Genomic DNA, 21,541 nt, shown 5'->3' with positions numbered 1-21,541 from the left:
GCATAAGCTGATTTATCTTTGTATTTTTAGTTTCTTAGCTTCAGTTTATTCATGCTATCTGTCACCTCCACACAAGTGCACAACATAGGGTTTTTACACCCTTTGATTCAGTGAGGTAAATGAATTTTGATAATTTAGAAATGGGTGTTCATTTTGACCCAATGGTATTGACAGATATGGTGTTAGTTTGGGGTAAATTTCAATGCTGCAAATGAGATAACTAGGCTGATTTGCTTATGTCCAAACGGAGTTGATCCCCATCCAGTTACAAAATTATGCATTTTCTGCAGGTTAACATAGAAGCCATTACATGAATTTTGAGAAGCTATATACAAACGTCAGAATGCCAGTCTAAAAATTCAAAGAAAGTAAGAAAAAAGAGACTTCACAGTTATCCTTTTCACCTCCATCACAGCGACAGCTATTGACTAATGATTTCAGATGGAGCATGTTTTGAGCTCCGGATCACAAGCTCACAATTCTCTCCTTGGGGAGAAGCAGAGATTTTTGATCAACATAAACATTACCACAGAACCAAGTTCATCACTGGCAACTCTGCCAGATTTGAGTTGCTAGATTTGATCTGGCTCTAGCAACATATGAGCTCAAGATCACACTGGATAGAAACATTGTGACCATTCCTGTGGAGGTAGCAGTATGATCCTTATGTCAGAAAACAAACAGAAAAGCTCCTCAAGTCGTCTCTTGAAACGATTGAGAACGCGAAAATGCTGCTGGATTGGCCTGCAGAGCCTGAGGCGATTCTGGTGCCGTGCCATTTTTCGCAACATTTGGCTGGAAAGACTTGAATATGCCTTTATCGTCAGGCTTGATGCCAAGGGTCGCCCAGATTGAACTCTTTGCAGCCTCAGCTGGATCATCAATCCTAAGAGTTTTAGGTACCCATAAGTAATTTCTCGTCTTCTCTTCTTCCTGCAAGCTTTCTTCTCTTGAATGCTTTCCCAACACCAGAGAACTGCTTCCTGAACAAGAAATTTTGTTTGGAGCGGTTGACGGCAGCACAGTAGTATTACCTCCAGGACATTGTGCATTCCACATTCCATTAGGCCAGCCAGGGAAGCAGCTCCACAGAGGTGGCACAAGAGGGATTGGAACAACAGGAGTACAGATTCCTGGGGCCGGCACCATCAGTTGCGGTGGCCATGAAGGCGGGCAGGGTATCCCATCTTTTAACCCAAGAACGGGCTGCGTCGAGCACTGGGTAGCTGGCATGAGAGCAACACTGTTCCATCCAAGACTCCAGGGGAGCACCAAAGCAGGTCCAGTAGGGAAAGGCAATGCCACACCATTACAACATCCTGACCTGTTGTTTGGCTCTTTCATAATTGCATTATCTGGCATCAGATTCTCTGAACAGCTGGATACTACCACAGAAGATGCACATGATTTTTCTTCCTTGTTATCACCAGAGGCCAAGGGAACAAGGTCAGTATCATTCGGCTCTCCAATATCAAGGATTGAAGCTGAAGACTTACATGGTGGTACTTCTGATATGAATTCTGTAGGTGTTTCATTTTCCTTCAGTGTTGCTGGAAGGAGAGAAGATCCATGTGTAATAACCTGATGGTGAACCACATCAGAAACATCTCCAGGAGCTACAGTATTATTGCACGTCATCATCGCCTGACGGTATTTTAACACATGCTTATTTCTGCGTCTTCCAGCACCAACTGGGACATTCCTCATAGCTCCACCAGCGGTCCAATATCTTTGGCAGTTCCTGCAGAAGTGCCTGGGCTGGTGAACATTGTAGTTGTTGAAGTAGCAGAACTTTGTTTCCATGCTATTGCAGCGTGGACATGGCAGAATCTTATCTGGCTTCTTGAGTATCTTCTCAGGGACAGATCCATCAGGCTCAGTCTTAACATCCTCAGTCATGGAATCGATTTCTATTCTTCCATCCGGTCTGCTGATGCCTTGTAAATCATTTTTCTTACTATTGTTGGGACAAAAAGGAATACCTTTGACAATCAAAAGCTTGTCTGAGACTAAAGGTAAGTCATTATTGGTTTTTACACCATTTCCTAAATTAGGCATGACCTGAAATGGATTATACATAAGAGGTAAGAAAATAATAAAATATCAAGCAGAGATTTTGGATCATTTAGCTAAAAGTATAGCAAAATGTTAAAACTGTGATAGTGTGATAGTGTCAAGTATTCAATTATTATGAGGCATATAAGCCATGTTATATTCAAAATGATGCAGGTGCTACTGGCCTAAATTTTCATGAAAGTCTTTCTTCAGCTTCAGCTGAATCATGTGGGGTCACGGAAACTACCTGATGGCACAACTGATACATCGCCATTACAATGTTCTGTTGCAGTTTCAATGTCCTTCAGTTAAATATAAATCATTTTATGTTATCCCTGAATAATCAGAGTCGCCATGTTTGTGCGATAAGTTATTGCCTAATGTTACTAAGAATTTCTCCCCGTTGGGATCTTTTCTCTATTATACTCAGTATTCACTTGCACTTGTAAAACTCTAGTTCATACTTGGGGTTGCTAAAAATACCATATGTTAACATTTCAAGTTATCACTGTGTGGCTATGCAACTGTTTTCTGGCGCACTTGAGTTTAAGCATAAAGCAGCACTTCGAGCAAAACATTACTTCAGTTTCATAGCTCAATACTTCACATGTTAGTACCAGAGCTACTCAGTATCAAACCTGTTACATAGCAACAATACAATGTGCATATGTAAATAAGTAATGAGTGGGCATTTTATTTTTAAGGCTGGTAGTAAAATCATCTTTGGAGTCAGTTTGACATGCAAAATTGTTTGATGTATGGCAAATTTGCTCTGTAGCAAATAGCAATCGACATATACGATATATGACACATTTTCAGTTCCTTCTTGCAGAGAGCTGATCAGAGTCCCTTCTCCAGTGTTTTGAAACCAAATTGCAAACCAATACGGTTTTCAGAGGTACGTACAACTACTGTTTGAAAACTAAGGCTCAGTTCCACTATCATAGTACATAGTATAACACTACTTTTCCAGACTCCAATTTAGCATTTAGAGTCTGTTTTTTTTTCTTTTTTTCCAGAATTGCTTGCTGGAATAACTCATATACTAGTACGTAAAAAGTACCTTTGGCAACAAAAGTTAACCCATACTAGAGTGCAAGTGCACTGAAATCAAGTCCTGATAAGCAATTTGGTTCAAAGGCACGGACTATCCAGTCTATCAGGTTTCAGGACAAACAGACTTAGTACCATCTATTCTAGGTTCTGCATATGGTTATCGAAAGATGGTTCTTTGCACAAAGAAAGCTAAGATAAGCCAATCAAACTCCCAGAATCTTACCCCAAATGTTGCCAAGAAATCAAGAAAGGATAGAACAGAATTTTCCTACCAACAAATATGAGGTTGGGGATTAGCATGGGTCACTAATATACCGTTGACCAACTCTATTTGTTCAAATAAATGAGCTAAAACTGAAAAAAAAAATGTTCTTTTCTCTAGTTATATTAGTATATTTAGGCCCTGTTTAGTTCCTCCAAAATAGTACTCCATCCATCCCAAAATAAGTGCAGTCATAGTTTTCCGCGTCCAACTTTGACAACTCGTCTTATTTGAAAAAAATTTAAAAAAAAATTAAAAACATAATTCACGAGTAAAGTAGTATTCATGTTTTATCGTCTTATAACTACAAAATTGCTAATTATAAAAAAATTTAAAATAAGACGGATGATCAAAGTAGGGCGCTGAAACTCATGGCTACACTTATTTTGGGACGGAGGTAGTAAAAGTTTTGCTGTTTTGGAGTACTTTTTACAAAATGGATCTAAGCAAAAGTTGGCAATTTTGTATTTGCCAAAAAGTGGGAGCCGTGCATCGAACACCATGGCGGTATTTGAATTCTTTGGGGAGAGAAAAAACAAGAAGAATGTGGTTGAGAATTTGCATCGAACACCATGGCGGCAAAGAATTAATCCCTTTTTTAAACTCATTTCTCAATCTCCTAATTAGCCGACACGAACTAGAAGAGCAAACCCAAAGCATCGATACCCCAAAAAGCAGCCAGGAAAAGAGAGAAAGAGAGAAAGAAAGTGAGGCGCGTCGCATCTCGTCCAAAGCGGGGAGGGAGTTAGATAAAGATTCCTCTCTCGGACTACTTCCCTATTGGCATTGGATGAAATCGATGGCTCACCTCGTCGGCGGCGGCGGCGGCGGCGGGGTCGAGGAGGAGGGGGATGGTGCGGCCGAAGAGCTTGATGGCGGGGTTGTCGCCCTGCCTAAGCGCGGCCATAGCGGCGCCCCGATCTCGTCCGCGCTGCCACCACCGGCACCGGCACCGGCTCCTCCTCCTCGGGCGCAGCACGACGACGGCGACGAGCGGGGATGATGCCGGCGGCGGCGGCGGCGCGGGCGGGTGGCATGTCACTGGGCGGAGGAGGAGGCGGCCGCTCGCGTTGTGTTCGGAGTAATGACACTATAGTAGTAGTACTAGGGGGTGGAGGAAGCTCGTGGCTGGTTGGCTCGTTAAGCTCGGCTCGTTTGATTTTCCTAACGAATCGAGCTGGCTCGCGAGCCGCTCACGAGCCAGGGCATATGAGCTATGGGCCTTTGGAATTGGATTTTGGTAGAGAATGGAGGCCCAAGAGCCCAACTCGGCAGCCAAAAAACCCTAGTGACACCTCGATCCCGGTCTGGCATGGCCGATTCCCGATGGAACTAGCTAGTAATCTATCGACAGTTTTTGAGGCTCAACTTTCAAATTTTTAACCATATGATTTGTCATCAACAGTTGAAATGGGTACACACAAGTAGAAACCACTAATCTTAGCATCCAAGTTGATTGAACGGTAAGAAATTGGTCAACATGTATAATGGAAAAATAATTCAAAAGTAAAACACATGCTCTTGAAAAAAATTACAAATACTAATTTTATACAAATGTAACTACCCCGTAACTATCATGTAACTACTATATAATTAGGGTATAAGTACTATGTAACTAGTATATAACTGGCGTGTAACTACTATGTAACTAGAGTGTAAATGCTATATAAGTAGATTAACAAACATGAAGTTGTGCTGGCTTAGTGGTTTGAATGCTGCCCTATGTATGAGCAAGGCCAATGATCGATTCCTGTCCACGACACATTATATGCTGTTTTTTATCTTGTTGCACGCACGAATCTTGAAGCGGATCTAAGGGCTGAAAATTTAACAGTTTTCTTTGAAGAAAACTGTCGCAAGTTTTCTAGCAATTCCGTTCCCGATCCATCCCCTTCTCTCGTCTCATCCTCCCCGCCGCCAGCCACCACCACCACCCGCCAGCCGCCAAGCGCCGCCGCCAGCCGCCACCGCCAAGCGCCGCCGCCGCCAGCCAGCCACCACCACCAAGCGCCGCCGCCACGCCACCGAAGGAGCGGCGCCGCCGCCGCATCCGGCCACTCCTCAGCCACCGTCCACCGAAGGAACTCAACACCGCCAACCCCATGGCCATCGGTGCCGCCGGGCTACGAGTCCTCAACTATCTCAATCTGTCCCACAACGCGCTGGAATGCAGAGCCTAACGGCCGTCGATTTCTCCGACAACAATCTCTCTGGCGAGGTCCTAGCGACCGGCCAGTTCGCCTACTTCAACGCCACATCATTCGCCGGTAACCCAGGCCTCTGCAGCGCCTTCCTCTCCCCGTGCCGCTCCCACAACGTCGCCACGACGTCGACCTTCGGCTCCCTCTCGTCGGCGTCGAAGCTGCTCCTCGTGCTCGGCCTCCTCCTTTGATATTTTCATGTAACAATTTATCGTATTATCATTATGCATGCTTGCTGTTGGCTGTTGCTGAGGGCTAGAGGCAGTTTTTGTATGGTTTGGCTCGCGAGCTTAACGAGCTAGCTCGAGCTTTTAAACGAGCCGAGCCGGAACGAGCTGAGCCAGCTCGTTATCCTAACGAGCTTTACCGAGCCGAGCTAGCTCGCTATTCACCCCTAAGAGCAAGTTTAGTAGTACAGCCCACTACTTACTATAAGCTAATGTTAAAACTAACATATATAATGTTAGCTATAAGGTTAGCTTTATTTTTTTTTCATCATCTCTCTTTATCTCTCTATAAATTTAATGCATATTTCTTGGAGCTTGTGTGGAGCTAACTCTTACATAAGAGCCAACACTCTCCACTTTTATTTATCTCTCTGTTCCACATAACCATTTAGCTTGCTTATAGCTCACCATTATCCTTGCTCTAAGTAGTACCAGCAGAGTCGCGCTTTCTGATTGATTGCTGCTGCAGCCTGCAGGGTATGGGAGGGAGACCGGCTGCACCGGTCAACTCTAAAAAGATTTTTTTTTCTCTTTTGAGAAAATACAAATAATGTCATTGACAAACACCCGATTTCACAAAATATCATCGATAAGCGTGAATTTTATAAAATATTATCGTACAGGATAATTTGTCAGAGAAATGCCATCACCTAACAGATTTCGTTAGCGGCTTTCCGTTAAGTGCTTTAGGAAGAGTGATAGGAGAGTTGACATGTGGGCCCATGAGAATTTTTGACGTTTCATGTGATTACTCTCTCTTCCTCACCTGAAAATTATTGTTTTAATGGACACGGTGTTCACCAGCAAATATCTAACTTTAAAGAGTATCTTTCTCCAAAAATCACTTTGCGCGGTGTCCTACATCTAAAACCGCGGAGCCACAATATCTTGTTACAAAATTTACCTAAATTTTAACCACTGAGACGAGTAAAGATATATTTTCCATTAACCTTAATATATACTAAACAACCTATAAAATACATTTTCTGACGGATGAATAGTAAAACAGATTTCGCTTTAGTCTAATTAGAAGTTTGAATACTACTAGTGGATAGAATTATAGGATGCCTTGCATTCAAATCATAAGGTTTAATGTGTGTGTGATGTAGGCGCGTGATTATGTGTATGCATGAGGGTCTTTTCCAGGTAATAGGGAAATGTTACTCCCTCAGTACTCACTGCACAGCTAAAAGCGTTTATATTTTTAAATGGAGACAATAAATCTTAACCATTAGGTGTTATATTAGAGCAGGTACAGTAGCAGATTATAAACTAGCTATAAACATATTTTAAAGAGATAAATGAATAGAGAGAAGAGCAGTGGGTTACAGATTTATAATCAGCTGCAGCACGGACTCTAAGACGTAATACATGTATGATAGGTGTGACCAGTTATTAATAGTTATTAATAGTATAGTAAGCATCTACTCCCTCCAGTTTCATTTTAATTGACGCTTTGGACAATGACACGTTCTATAAGATATAACTTTGACCTTATTTTTCTATTATAATATATATAATAAATAAATGCATGGTTACTTTTATTATAGTATTTTGAAAGACAAATCTATATATGTTTTTCTAGTTTCTTTAAACTAAATATTTTTAAAGTTATTGATGGTCAAAGTTATAAAAGTTTAACCTCAACCTTGTCCAAAACGTCAATTAATATAGAACCAGAGGGAGTATTGTATGAATTAGCTATTGCATTGGTTATAAATGATTTAGAGGTAGAAGTTGGCTATACTGTTAAACTTGCTCTAAGTATATGAAATCATAAGGGATCTGACACGTAATTATAGGTGTCGTGAACTTACAAATTTACAATACCAATTTGTTATAAATTATAAAATCATATTATAAATTTATGAACTCGAATTTTCCCGAATTTTGTGTTGTCCTTTCGAAAACCAGGCCCGAATTGACGACGGGCAGCGACCTGCTGCAGCCGGTCACGTGAGCCGCTGGCGGATCCACGTCACGGGGATGCTTTTGACGAGGCAATTTCAGAGCATGAACTTTTTGGCAGGTAGGTGGGCCCTACTCGAACTAATTGCGTTTGCGTTTTTAATTTTTTGAGAACACTTGCGTTTGCGTTGCTCCTCGACTTGCCCTTCCAGCCTCTCTAGCAATTAAAAAAAAATTGTGCTACTTTCAAAATTCAATGGGGTTCCATTTTTCAATTCATATTGCACTTTAAATTATGATACTCTAAGTTTGTTCAGATTATAGCTAAAATAAATCTTACCAAATTTTAGCAATGTCAAAATTTTGACAAGTTGATAATATTATCAAAATTTTGACAGAATTTTTTATATATTTCTCAAAGCCTGACAATAAACTAAATGTAGTTATTTTTTTGATAATTTTACAATAAATGGTACGGTTGAAAATGACATCAATCTGAACAGCCCCTAAATACTTCATGTCATCGAAAACTGTTGGATAAAGAATTTTAATAAACAATGTTCATTGGATTAAACGGTAAGGCTAAACATATGGGAATTACATGATACGGGCAAAGACTATGAGGGAAAAAACACAGGAGGCTTCTAGTGAATCCTTTTTTTAAAAGAAATATAGCATAATTTAGCTAAATCTATAGTTGATTAGACCAATCAATATTTTGTAAATACATTAACTCATATCAAAACCTTCTTAAAAGCTAAGCTAACTAACAAATCATATACAAAAGTTCTTAAACTAGATCAAAAGTCCTGCAAAAGGAGAGACTACATGACTAGTTTTACTTAAGCCCTGTTTAGTTCTCCAAAAACTTTTCGTAAAAACATCACATCGAATCTTTAGACACATGTATGGAGCATTAAATATAGATAAAAAGAAAAAACTAATTGCACAGTTTGCATATAAATCGCGAGACGAATATTATGAGCCTAATTAGTCCATGATTAGCCATAAGTGCTACAGTAACCTACATGTGCTAATGACGGTTTAATTAGGCTCAAAAGATTCGTCTCGTGGTTTCCAAACAAGATATGAAATTAGTTTTTTCATTCGTGTCCGAAGACCCCTTTTGACATCTGGTCAAACATCCGACGTGACACCCAAAAATTTTCATTTCACCAACTAAATAAGTCCTTAATTTTCTAAGAGGAGCATATATTAGTATGTATACAATCTGAGCGCTTGTGGTAAAGCGATGCCCAACTTTGAAATGCAGTGCAAATGGATAATATAGTAGTAGTAGCGACAAACATAAAAACACACCAATACGGAAAATTGCCGTATGCGACTGCGACATATTTTCCCGTGTCCATGGTTTACATTACCGGTTGACCACTAAATTTTGAGCTCCATCGGTATCACGGTTTTTGATGAATTTCGACTAAATCTACTGTTTAACCTTCGAAATCGAAACTTGATTCTGAGCCGTGTCGAAACGTCAAAATTTTACGGAATTCGATCGGTTTTCGTTGGAACTGTGAACCCTGCCCGTGTCTTCCAATTTCTGCATATACTCCTCACCTATATTTGGAGTATTCTTTTTCTTTTTCTGCTACACCTAATATTTGGAGCAAGAGTCTGATATCGGGAGCGGAGCTATATGTATCTAGGGGATGTCGAACAACCCAAGCTAATTTTATTTATTTATTTATTTTCACCATATGTACACTTCAAGCATTGTAACACCTATATTTCGTTTAAGCTCCGCCACTACTATGCTTAGAGTTGTGTCCCCCCCCCTTTTTTGACAAATTGGTTATTTTTAAAAAAAAACTCTCAACCGAAAAATAGTATTTTAATGAAGCTTTTCTTACAATCTAGTTTCGTAATAAGTTTTTGAAAAAACCAACCTTTCAAAAAAATTAAAAAAAAAAAAGAGCAGGAGATTTGTGTAGGGGTTACGTGTGGCCGTGGCATATTTTTGGCGTTGCCCACATCTGATCTGCTCGCCCGTTTCACGTTCAGCGAGTGGGGCCCACCCCCAAAAGCGAGGATAAAGCGACAGCGACGGCCAACGGAGAGCCCGGGAAAGTCGCCTCGCCGCCGTCAGCTTTTCGGCCCCACCACCACCACATCAGCACGCCCACGTGCCACCCCCGGGCCCACACCCGTGGGCCCTACCTTTATCCGGGCCCACCCGCAGTCGCTGGCGGAGTGGGCCCCACGCCGGCATGGCATGGCGAGGCATCCGCACGTGGGTGTGCCTCGCTCGATCGCGGGGGAGAACGAAAGGAAAAAAAAAGAGTAAGAATTACCCCCCTCAACTATCGTGGTCGATCGAATTAACTCCCTAAATTATAAAATCGGACATTTTACACCCTCAACTAGTTTTATCGGGCAAATAACCCTCTAAATTAACCCGAAGTGATTTTACACCTACGTGGCAGTCTAGTCAGCAATACTTTTTATTAAGAAAAGTCAGTGGGGCCCACCTGCCAGATTCTATCTCCTCTCTCTCTCTTTCCTCTCCCACCTCTCCCTATCTCTCTCACGCCGAAGACCGACGAGGAACCCCACGCGCCGACGGAGGCCGAGGACGAGCGGCGCGCCGGCGGCTGCGAGCCTCCTCGCGGCAGAGGCCGAGTATGAGGCGCGCGCCGGTGGACGCCGGCCAGTCAAGCTCACGAGCTGGGCCTCAGCGCCGGACTTGTGCAAGAAGATGGCGATGGTCGATGAGCGGCAGCCGGCGCCGGACTTGCGCGAGAAAATGGCGAGCGCGGCGGCCGGACTCATCGTCTTGGAACGACACCCACAAGAAGATGGCGAGTCTGCATGTAGTTTTCCTATTTATGTTGATAACAAACCAGAAAAGTAGCAGCAGCAGTACGCGGCACCAAAATCTCGTCTTCCTCCGTGTACTGATTTGATCCAATCTTCTGAGTGTTTGTTGGCAGCTAGAAGTAGGTTGTTAGGATTTTCCGGGCGTGGCTGACAAAGTGTGAGAAAGCACGACAGCGGCAGCGGGCTCGTCACTGCCTGCGCGCGAGCTCCGGCTCCGCCGCCGTTGCATCCGCTTTCGCCCGAGTTCCACCGTTGGCCGCCAGGCGAGCGCATGCAGGAGTGCTTCGGCCGACAACGTGCTGCTGTGCCGACGAGGAGGAGGACGCCCGGCCGGCGAGCTTGACGGGCTTGCCGCCGCCGCCCGAGCTCCGCCGTGCGGGAGTACTTCCGCTACCGCGTAGCGACTTGCTGCGATGTTATGCCGACAAGGAGGTGGAGGCCCGGCTGGCGAGCTCGACGGGCTGGCCGCCGCCGCGTGCTTCAGCAGCATCCCCTGAGCTCCACCGATGGCCGACGGGCGAGCGCATGTAGGAGTTCTTCGGCACAACGCGGAGAGATAGAGAGAGGGGAAAGAGATGGAGAGGAGAGAGAATCTGGCAGGTGGGCCCCACCGACTTTTTTAATAAATAATTGCTGACTAAACTGACACGTAGGCGTAAAACTACTCCGGATTGATTCAGGGGGTTATTTGCCCGATAAAAATAGTTAAGGGTGTAAAATGTCTGATTTTGTGATTAGGGGGGTAATTCGTACTTTTTCCGAGAACGAAAAGGAGAAATAATTTCGTGGTGGTATTTTTTAATTTTTTTTATTTTGGTTTTCGAGGGAGGAGGGGAGGAGCAACGCAATTATGCGAGGCCCGGGGACAGCATAATGCTGTTTTCTTTTAATGGTGAGACAAGATGATGTTATGGATGCTAGTAAAGTACGATTTCCGTACTAAAATAAATTTATTTTTTAATCCATCACACACATATATATATCAATACAAAAATATATTAGGATACCCTTATGTATTTATCTTGTATTTTTATAAGCTCCGGTATAATGGTTACTTAAAAATTAACTTATTTTGGAATAAATGTGATGTGCCAAAAAATAAATTTATTCTAATACGGATGGAGTACTTAACAGTGCTAAGGCAACTGTCAAGAGTCATGTGGTTTTAATCCAAGGTCTAGTGCATCAATTCTTAATATACTCATGATTTGTTTTAATCATTTGACAATCAGCTTATGTAAGCTCTTAATTTATTCAACAAGTAAAAGCTCATATGGGAAGATGGAGGAGATGGAGAAAGGGCTCTTGGAGGAGTTTACTGTTGCGCCGTTTGGAACAAAGGAATTCGTGAATAGTATTCCTAAGGTTTATATTTATTTTCTCTTCTTTTCCTACCATTTCATCGAAAACGAAACTACATCAAAACTTCATGGAAATTTTCCCGTATGGACAAGAGAGAAAACAAGTGGTGATTCTGTACTTCTCCAATCAAATGCACAGAGCAAATCCCTTTCTTCCAAACAACTACTCTAAAACCGAAATAAATGATTTGTAGTGATTCAATAACTACAAATGAGAAAAAAAGATTACTATTAGTAGTAGCATTAAAGAGGTATAGTGGACCACTCTAAAACCACACATTTTTAAGGACGAATTCTAAGACTAAAACTACAATTAAAAGATGGAGGGTGTAGTGCATAATCCTTCTATCCTAAAATGTCTATTTCTAGGTTTTTCGAGGGAGTAAGGAATAAAGGTAAAAATACCACAATGCCTTCTTTAAAACACAAAAGACATGAAGGAATATGTAGGTTGGTGGGTGCGAGGTGGTTCATAGGGTGGGTCTAATGGGCGAGCGTGTTCGCAAGCCGTAGGCACGTTCCTACAGCCCAGCCCCCTTAGCCCCCCTCCACCCCTTAACCCTAACCTCTTGTTGTTATACATGCAGAAAGTGTTCACTAACAATTGTGTGCACGTTCGCGAATAAGGCTTTTTGGATTCATAGGATTATAATTGACATAATAGCACTGACCTAGGAATAGCTATATTTTTTTAGACATGTTTAAATTTTAGAAATAGCTACATTTTAAAATGGATGGAGTATTACAGATCAAGAAAAATAGAAAATGCCCCAGGAAATTTATTAACGAGAAGTGTTCAATGCTCAGCATAAATAAGCCAAAGCGATAAGTTTATCTCTTAAATGTCACGTCATTAATAGGAGAACTTCACATCAGTAACCAGTACACATCCGCATCGATCTACAGCTCTTCACCACCACAAGCCAAAGCCTATCGAAATGATCCTCCAACAAAATGGGCCACCTAGATCCAGAAAAAGACACAAAGCTGGTTGCACCTTTCATCCACAAGAAAAACAATTCTATTTTCCATGATCTGAAACTTAGTTTAAAAAGAAAATAGCCATTCGGTCATGCATGAATGAAATTAGAGCGAATTGAAGAACCTCTCAGAAGTCACGGCTGAATAACGAGCATGCGTATCCTATGATGCTCCTTCATTTTAATTACTCCGTCCGTTTCGAATTACTTATTATTTTAGTTTTATCCTAAGTTTAACAACCATTTTTTAAAATTTGTGTGGTTTAACAGCATGTTTTTATGTTTAACAACATATTAATTAATCCCTCCGTCCTAGAATATACTAACTTTTGGTGATAATCTAGACATACTTTTATCTACATTTGTACTTGAAAGTTGTTATATTTTGGGATGTATGTAGTATATATTATGAAATTACTTTTCATGGTGAATATAAAAATATAAATCTTATGACGTTAAATTATATGAATTTCTATAAATTGATGATACATATAAATCTAGAATGACATAATTTTAAATGGGGGGAGTAGATCGGCAGAATTAATAAACACACTGGATTAGAAGTTCTCTCAAGTGCATCTATTGATCTATATAGTGTTGTACAGAATTACACAGCAGATGCTCTGAGTAATTTGTACAGGAAATGGTCTGAGTAATTAGTACAGAATGATCATGTGATGTGTGGCCCTACCCAACCCTGGCCTTTTTCTCTTTGCTAAGCCGGGTCCTTTACTTTACATAGGTCATTGGTGCATGCATGGATCTGCATTTAAGCTCTGTACTTTGGCCTTGAGATTTTGCAAGATGTGGCCTTTTCTCAAGAAGCTTTGCAGCTCAGCTAAGTAAAGTTGATGCAGAGGAAATTAAAGGTTGTGCAAGCCTTTACTCAACTTGGCACAGTGAAAAAATAAGTACAATTTCAGGATGGCTACCATTAGATGATTTGATAAATTTCCATCTCATAGGTTCTGGTACTGACGTATGATAAAGATTTGTGGTGTTTATATGGATTTGAGTTTTTAAGTGTAACCTGTCTGTCAAGTGTCTGAAACTGTGGTGGAGTAGACCAAAGATTTCAGATTTTTCAGGTGAGTAATCTAGTTGCTCTGTGCCTTGGCGGCGACTCTGAATTTATGTTTGATTTGCATCTGGTTTGCAATGCCCATTCAAGAGGCTGAATCTTTGAGCCCTTCACCTGCTGTCCACATGCCCTACTAGACCATAGTAGTTACCAAAGCATTCATAATTAACCATGGGTTCAGTGGCTAAGCTAGTCCAGTTCTTATCCTAATGGAAGCATTCAGTAGGCCATGGGAATTTGAATGACTGGGAAGATGAGGATTGAAAGCACCGTCTGAAAAATGTTATGTTGCCATGTGAAGCATTTACTTGTGCAGAGAGAATCTTGATGCAAGGGCAGAACTTCTCAATCACCTGTTGAACATGTTAGGCCGCCATGTTAACTTCCTTCTCAGCTAGATCATAAAGAAATTTTGTCAGAACCATCACAGTTCACAGAAGAAAAGAATTTTCAGCATGTGACCACTCAGCTAGATATTCAGAGGCTGCATTGCTTTTGTTTTTAACATGTTAGCAAACCAGACAATAATCCTAAATAATGCAAAATCAGGAGACAGACTGTCTCTGAGAACCAAAAGAACGCGTAGAGACAGCATGTTTTCATAACCCACAATTCTTCCTGGCAATTGATAGATGCATCGTCCGGAAACAGGGCAAGAGAAGCCAAGATTTAGCTCCAACTAGATGCTAGTAAAACTTCTGAAATATCTGAAGGCATAAACAGTTTAAGCAATGAATCCCATCAATTAACACCTGCAGGGTGTAGTTCTGAACTTGTCCATCAGATTCAGGCATTCAGACCCTTGACTGACAAAACAAGCAGGATGAGCTTTCAAGAACTAAGTACATATTAGCAGATTTTCTTTGGACAATTGACATGATGAATACTTTATCAATGTACTAGTGATTTTCTATTATGAAAATGGAGAGGAGCAGCCATTTTATCCTACTCTGACGAAGCAAGTTCTGAAACCTGAACGAGCCTCGGCAACCCACATTTTTGGCTTTTCCTTTAATACCAACAAGACGAGATTTCTCTATTATCTTCCAGTGTTTTCACGAAGAACGAGTCTTGTAGCAGTTGACTTAATTGATGCATCATCCGGACAGAGGAGAAGATGATGGACAGAACTCATAATTACTCCAACTTCCACTAGAAAAAAGAAACAACAGTGTACACTTGTCAGTTCTGAAGTTGTCGTCAGATTCAGGAATTCAGAATTCTTTGTAACCCAGACTAACATAAATACATAATGATACTTCAAAAAGAACAAAAAAAAACAGAAAGAGAAAATGACTGACATGATAAGTTGCATAGAACTGCATATGAGCAGAATTTTCTCTGGACAACATAAATCTTTGCTGAAAGCCTGAAATTAATAAGAAGTGAATAAATATGTACGAATTTTTCTTTTGGTATAAGCTTGATGTAACAAATGCAACAAGCTGAACAAATGGAGTGTCTCTAGTGCATGCCTCAACGGTGATCTTTGCTTCTTATTTGCTGATTTGCACTGCCCATTATTCAAGATATTTTTTATGCGACAATTTGCTCAAATACTAAATGAGTTAGTCCATCGAGAGATGATGATGAATTCGGGGCCTATAGTTTTCTGTACTTGTATAAGGTGCAATAAGCCAATAATGCGATTGATCTATGGATTTGTGGCCAAGTTTATTTGGAGAGCAGTTCAGTTTTCTTTTGTTTTATATATTCCTACTAGCATATCTCATATTTTTTATGATTGGCTTCAGGGAGTCGTAAACAAAAAGAGCAAACTAATATTTGTTGGAGCTTCTGCCTTGTGTTGGACTCTGTGGCTGAGTAGGAATGATAGGGTTTTTGACAAATCACCTACTGTTACTTATATGCAGGTCATTTTCAAGGCAACATATTGGCTTCGTCTGTGGGCACAGTTACAAAAGTGTGATGAAGATGCAGATTTATTAATTGTTGCATGTCGTAAGCTTGAAGCGACGGTTATGCAACTGTTTGCCAATCATGGATGGAGATTTACCAATAGACTGGAATAATGTTATTTTGTCTAGTTTGGTTGGTGTGTTTGCTTCTATTTGGACTTCACTCTTACAGAGTGCTTTTAATTAAAGGCCGGGATGCTATTTCATTCCATTATCTAAAAAAAATGGATTTGTGGCCATCAATTTGATTCCATCAATTTGATCTGTCATTGTATGATGTGGATGCAGCGTACGCACCGATTATTCATTGTATAATAACTTTGGTCCAGAAATTTGGTCTGGACCAAATGAGGCCTTAATGGTGCCACATAATTTAATTAGCATATAAATTGGCCTGGATTTATTTCCAACCAAAATGCTGCATAAGTCATTTCCAACCTGAAAGTCTCTTCGGAATTAAAAAGCTCTGCAAGCATTTGGGCCCAACATAGCCCAATGCGTAAGGGAAAGAGAGAGGATATGTGGAGGAAGTGATTTTACGGTTCAGGCAACAGTATTTAGTTTTTGTTGTTAATTTATCATCCAAATAATATTTATTAGTTTGCTGTTCATTTTTAATATATCATCCAGCGTTTAAAAGTAAATAGTTAGCTATAAATTTAAGCATCTGAATTAAAAACTTAAGCTGAAATCAGTTGTGGGGTTGCTTCTTACTCCAACACCACCTTACGTCTTCTTCCTCATCATTCTCTCCTTCTGCCGCACCCACACTGAATCTACCCTTGACCAAGATAGATTGGTTCCAGCCTAAAAAACTAACCAACTGTATTATAATCAATTGCAACAATACCTTAATCTGACGTCTATTAACATTGTTGTAAATAATGAAATACTCTCTCCGTCCTAAATAAACTACTCCATCCGTTTCACAATGTAAGTCATTCTAGCATTTTCCACATTCATATTAGCAATATGAATGTGTAAAATGCTAGAATGACTTACATTGTGAAACGGATGAAGTAATTTCTAAAGATTGAACTTTTTCCTAAAATAAACCAACTTCTACATTATTATCTGCCATTGGTTTGTAAACTAAAAAAAATTCTATCTCTTATATAACCCTCACGTACACATCACTGAATATAACTTTATTGCTACCTTCGTCTAAAATATAAGAACCTAGTATTGGATAAGATATTTTTTAGTACTCTAAATCTGGACAGGTACTAGTAAATGTTCCATTCAATAGGAGTATTTTGATCATTTATCTTTCTCCTTATATATCTCAACCTCGAGAAGTTAGTGTTAGAGTTTCTGAGCAACAGAGGGAGTATGTGTGATCCATCATTGATATGGTCCAACAAACCTGGAAGCTTCCTCTCATCCTCACTTCACAATCTCACACATATATGACCCCATGCACCTGTGGCTCTGTGCATCACCAAAACCCACTAGCTAGCTAGTATATGGAATATTTCGGTCACTAACAAACATGCATGTGCACTGGTAGAGTAGTAGTACACACTCATAATTAAGAGAGCATTTTCCCTGTGTGACCGAAAAAATAGGCACTGTGAAGAGCAGCTACAACAGTAGACTATAAGCCAGCTACAAAAATATTTCAAAGAGATAAAAAATAAGAAAAAAGAGCAGTGGACTACAGATTTGTAACCAGCTATAGCATGGACTCTAAAATACATGTGTGTATGATAGGTGGGACCATATATTAATTGTGTAGGACTCTATTGGTTATTAAATTGGTAACTATTATATAAATTGATTATTAAATTGACTATAAATATTTTAAAGCCAACAATTGACTATATTATTAAACTTGCTCTAATTGTTTGGTAAGAGCATAAACAGATTGAAGCCACAGCATTTAATTTTGTGGCGACACCTGTGAGATGCACATCAGCTAGGTTGTAGCCACATTTCATTGTGCCCAACACATACAATAGAGTGCATGTAGGGAGGAATATACATGAATACTGATGATGACATCATGGTACAAAAGAAACCACTACCGGGGTTTTGAGGTTGATCTCACATAAGCCCCCATTTATTTGCTTTTTCCCTTGGCTGGTATGCATGGTTTGTTCGATTAGGTCATGTGGGGCTAGTTTGTTTGTTTCGCTACCATACTAAAATATTTAGTAATATAAAAAAAATAAGTGCTAAATTAAACGTAATTTATTAACTATCGCAGTATATATTTTTAAGAAAACTGATAAAATCTAGTCTTTGCATTTAACAGAAGCTATACAGTCACTTAATGTTGAAATACTAGTCTATGAGATTATATTTGACCCCAATCTACATGTTTATCTCACGGTAACATAATTTTGAAATTAGAAAGATGACTGAATCGCAACGGCCCGAGCTTTCCAACAAATCTTACATGGAGCTCTAGGAATTCTAAATTGTTGTTTGAATATATACAGAGTTGCATACCCATATGCTTCATACTAATATTTTGGCATTATTGAGGGATTATTGAGGGCCTAATAGATCAAAATTTGCAGGTCATTGCAAGGTGTGCGTAACTCAACTGGTTAGGTTCCAAGTGGTAGAACCAGTCCACTCGGGTGTTCATATTTATAGCTAATTATTTTTACAGTGCTAAGCGATGTAACTGTTGATAACGAGGCGCCTGAGGTGACTTCATGAATCTCAACATATGCTCATCCCGTCTTCCAGAGATGTTCATAAGGGTAAGGTATGCGTGTGTGCGTTTATAAAGATGAGTGTGCTGCACTTGTACTGTGTTTTCAAAAAAAAAGTTGTAGGTAATTAAACCAACCCTCGATTTGCCAATCAAAACCATTTGATCCGAATTTGCGTGCTACATCAACCACACCAGCCTTTTTTATGGGACGTGACTCCGGATTGAGCGTCCAATTTTTAGCTAAGAATCGGACGCCCGCCTGAGTCTCCATCACTCCGTCAGAGACTTGGCATAGATGCATCCTACAGAGAGCCTACTAGAAACCAAGTCAGTATAAGTTTTAGTATTTGGGTTGCTATAAGTTTTTCTTTAGCAATTTTTAAACTATTTTTCCACTTAAATTACTTCTCCAATCTATCCGATTGCATCGCTAAATTCGTTGCAATTAAATCTTTAGGACACGACTACATGGTTATATTTCGATAAAAAGAATATTTAGATTTTTTTCATGGATTTTTTAAATGTTGCACATGTTTTATAGATGTGACAGTCTCAACTAGTATTGTATGATGTTTTACTAGTTTATTTGCAAATGTTACACATGATATTCTTGGAATGTTTCACCAAGTATTTTGTAGTGTTTCGATAGTTACAACTTAATATTCATATGTGATATAAAAATATTTTAACAATATCATGTTTTTTCAAATATATTGTATCTTTCATATGACTTTTCTTGTTTTACTTGTTGGGACTTAGTGTTTTCATATACTAGGTGGTTACTGGTGTTGTAGTTGGTATTTTTGAATACCATTTCTCTGAAACACTTTATGCGGTAAACTAAAACATTTTTTTTCAAGGGGTGAAACAACGTTCAATTTTTTATCAAAATATAATCGTGTGATATCTTATTATAAAGGTTTAATTATGAGGAATACAAAGGTGTAATCGAATTGTAGAATGAACAATTATTTTAGAAGAAAATACATTTGAAGAAGAGACAAAAATGTGCAAATGAGATATAAAAACTTGCGTGGACATGCATGGATAGACATGATATAACATGCATGTGCATGGATAGTAGTGTATGGAGGAGGCGAGGTGGACGCCCGATTTTTAGATCATTCATCGAGCACCCGGCTCAAGGCATTGTCCTTTTCTATGGTTTTTTATGGTGGCAGGTGGGCCTTCATTTCATCTCATGCATGCTCCATATACATATTATGTGGCTTGCACTATTCAGATTTAATCGGATTTGTTAAAGCACAAGAGAGACAATAATATGCTGCTTGCTTAAAAAACTAAAACTTTTGACACAAATGGAAGAATAAAAGTATAGGCATGCTTCCCAAACTATTAAACGATACCCTTTTCTTAAAAAAACTATATAAAAATTACTTTAAAAGTCATATTAATTCATTTCTATATCATCTAAGCTAATTATTAATATTTATATGCTAATGAGCTACTTATTTTTTTTATAGGTGCGGAGAAATAAGTTCCCAAGTAGTACAACCGAACACAGTAATTTTTTTATAGGTGCGGAGTAATAAGTTCCCAAGATCGAGGTAAGAAAAGTGAAGGAGACATAAGAAACCTTTTTTCTGTGTCCATCCATTCCATATAGGCCGTGTATAGTTGTTTTGGTAAAAAAAATTTGATGTATATGGACACACATTTGAAATATTAAACGTAGACTAATAACAAAACAAATTACATATTCCGCCTATAAATTAAACTGCGAGACGAATCTATTAAGCCTAATTAATCCGTCATTAGTAAATGTTTACTGTAACACCATATTGTCAAATCATGGCGTAGTTAGGCTCAAAAGATTCGTCTCGTAATTTACATGCAAACTGTGCAATTGTTTTTTCTGTCCACATTTAATACTCTATACATGTGTCCAAATATTTGATGTGAAGAAAAATTAAAAGTTTGAAAGTAACTAAACACACAGCCATAGTAATATATATATAGCGATCTTGTAGCGTACGTATCTCAGCATGCAACATATGTACACGTCATCCAAGTTCGTTATCCTCCTAGGTAGGTCGCATTAATTATACTGTATATACTAATATACATATAGCATTTCCGTCCTGGTTCAAGCTAGCTAGCTCAGTTATATCGTGCATGTCGTCTTTCTATATGGCCTATTTGATTCGAGTAGTGGGATGATAAATTCACCACTTTAAATCGACAAGTTGGTTGGTTTGAGGATTAGAATGAGTTTGTCGATCCATCACTGTCTTATTCTTCAAAAGCACATGCTAACTTGTTAGATGAATGACAGAATCATCATTCCTTAAATTTTATGGGATGATTCCACGAAAGATCACACACCATATTTTTTTCGTCTCAAAATAAATCAACTTAGAATAGGATGTGACAACATACTTTATCTAATACTATTCGTTATAATATGTAATTTCCAATCATATTTTAGGTCGTTTATTTTAAAACAGAAAGAGTATACTCGTAGTAACTAAATTATACTAGTTCATATTAGAATCTGCAATACAAGCTACTCTTCCGTCCCAAAATACGATAACCTAGTAAGGAATGGGATAATTAATTAGTAGGGAGTACTTCTTTCGTCCTATCTAGATTCATGTAAAAAAAATGATTTATTTGAGACAGAAGATTAACAATGTTTAAATTAATATATAAAAGTTTATTTATTTTAAGACGAGGGAATCGGCAGACAACATTGAAAAGTGATTTATTTTAGAACGTAACATCGGTTGATTTATTTTAGGCAACCTATTAGCTGCAGCGCTGGGATGTACAAGCAGTGGGAGTAGTGGACTATTGCGTGTATCAAAACTAATTAACTTTCCAAGAGATGCATGATGTGGTGAGAGACTGATCGATCGATCGAGAGGCACTTTAATTTGTGTGTGGGGGTTGGGCATATGCGTGTGGCTAACAGTGCGAGTGATTAGCTCACGCATGCACCACCACCACTACAGTCACTATAGC

The 21,541-nt window shown here is 39.4% G+C and overlaps 1 protein-coding gene across 1 annotated transcript; it reads right to left on the bottom strand.

Annotated features, from left to right (window-relative positions):
* Window positions 1–5: 5 nt before the first annotated feature.
* LOC127774405 (cyclic dof factor 2-like) lies at window positions 6–4,697 on the bottom strand. Its single transcript, XM_052300651.1, has 2 exons — window positions 4,182–4,697; window positions 6–2,061 (listed from the first exon to the last, which is right to left on the bottom strand). The coding sequence occupies exons 1-2, from the start codon at window positions 4,278–4,280 to the stop codon at window positions 694–696; spliced, it is 1,467 nt and encodes a 488-aa protein (XP_052156611.1). The 5' UTR covers window positions 4,281–4,697; the 3' UTR covers window positions 6–693.
* Window positions 4,698–21,541: the final 16,844 nt, after the last annotated feature.

Source organism: Oryza glaberrima, chromosome 1 (assembly GCF_000147395.1).
Source record: "Oryza glaberrima chromosome 1, OglaRS2, whole genome shotgun sequence".
Lineage (NCBI taxonomy): Eukaryota > Viridiplantae > Streptophyta > Magnoliopsida > Poales > Poaceae > Oryza > Oryza glaberrima.
This window is presented reverse-complemented; position numbering and strand designations above follow the sequence as displayed.

Coding starts and splice junctions, on each gene's coding strand:
- LOC127774405 (XM_052300651.1), bottom strand. CDS start 4,280: ATGGCCGCGCTTAGGCAGGGCGACAACCCCGCCATCAAGCTCTTCGGC. Junction 2,062..4,181: donor CCGCCGCCGCCGCCGACGAG/GTGAGCCATCGA, acceptor AATCCATTTCAG/GTCATGCCTAATTTAGGAAA.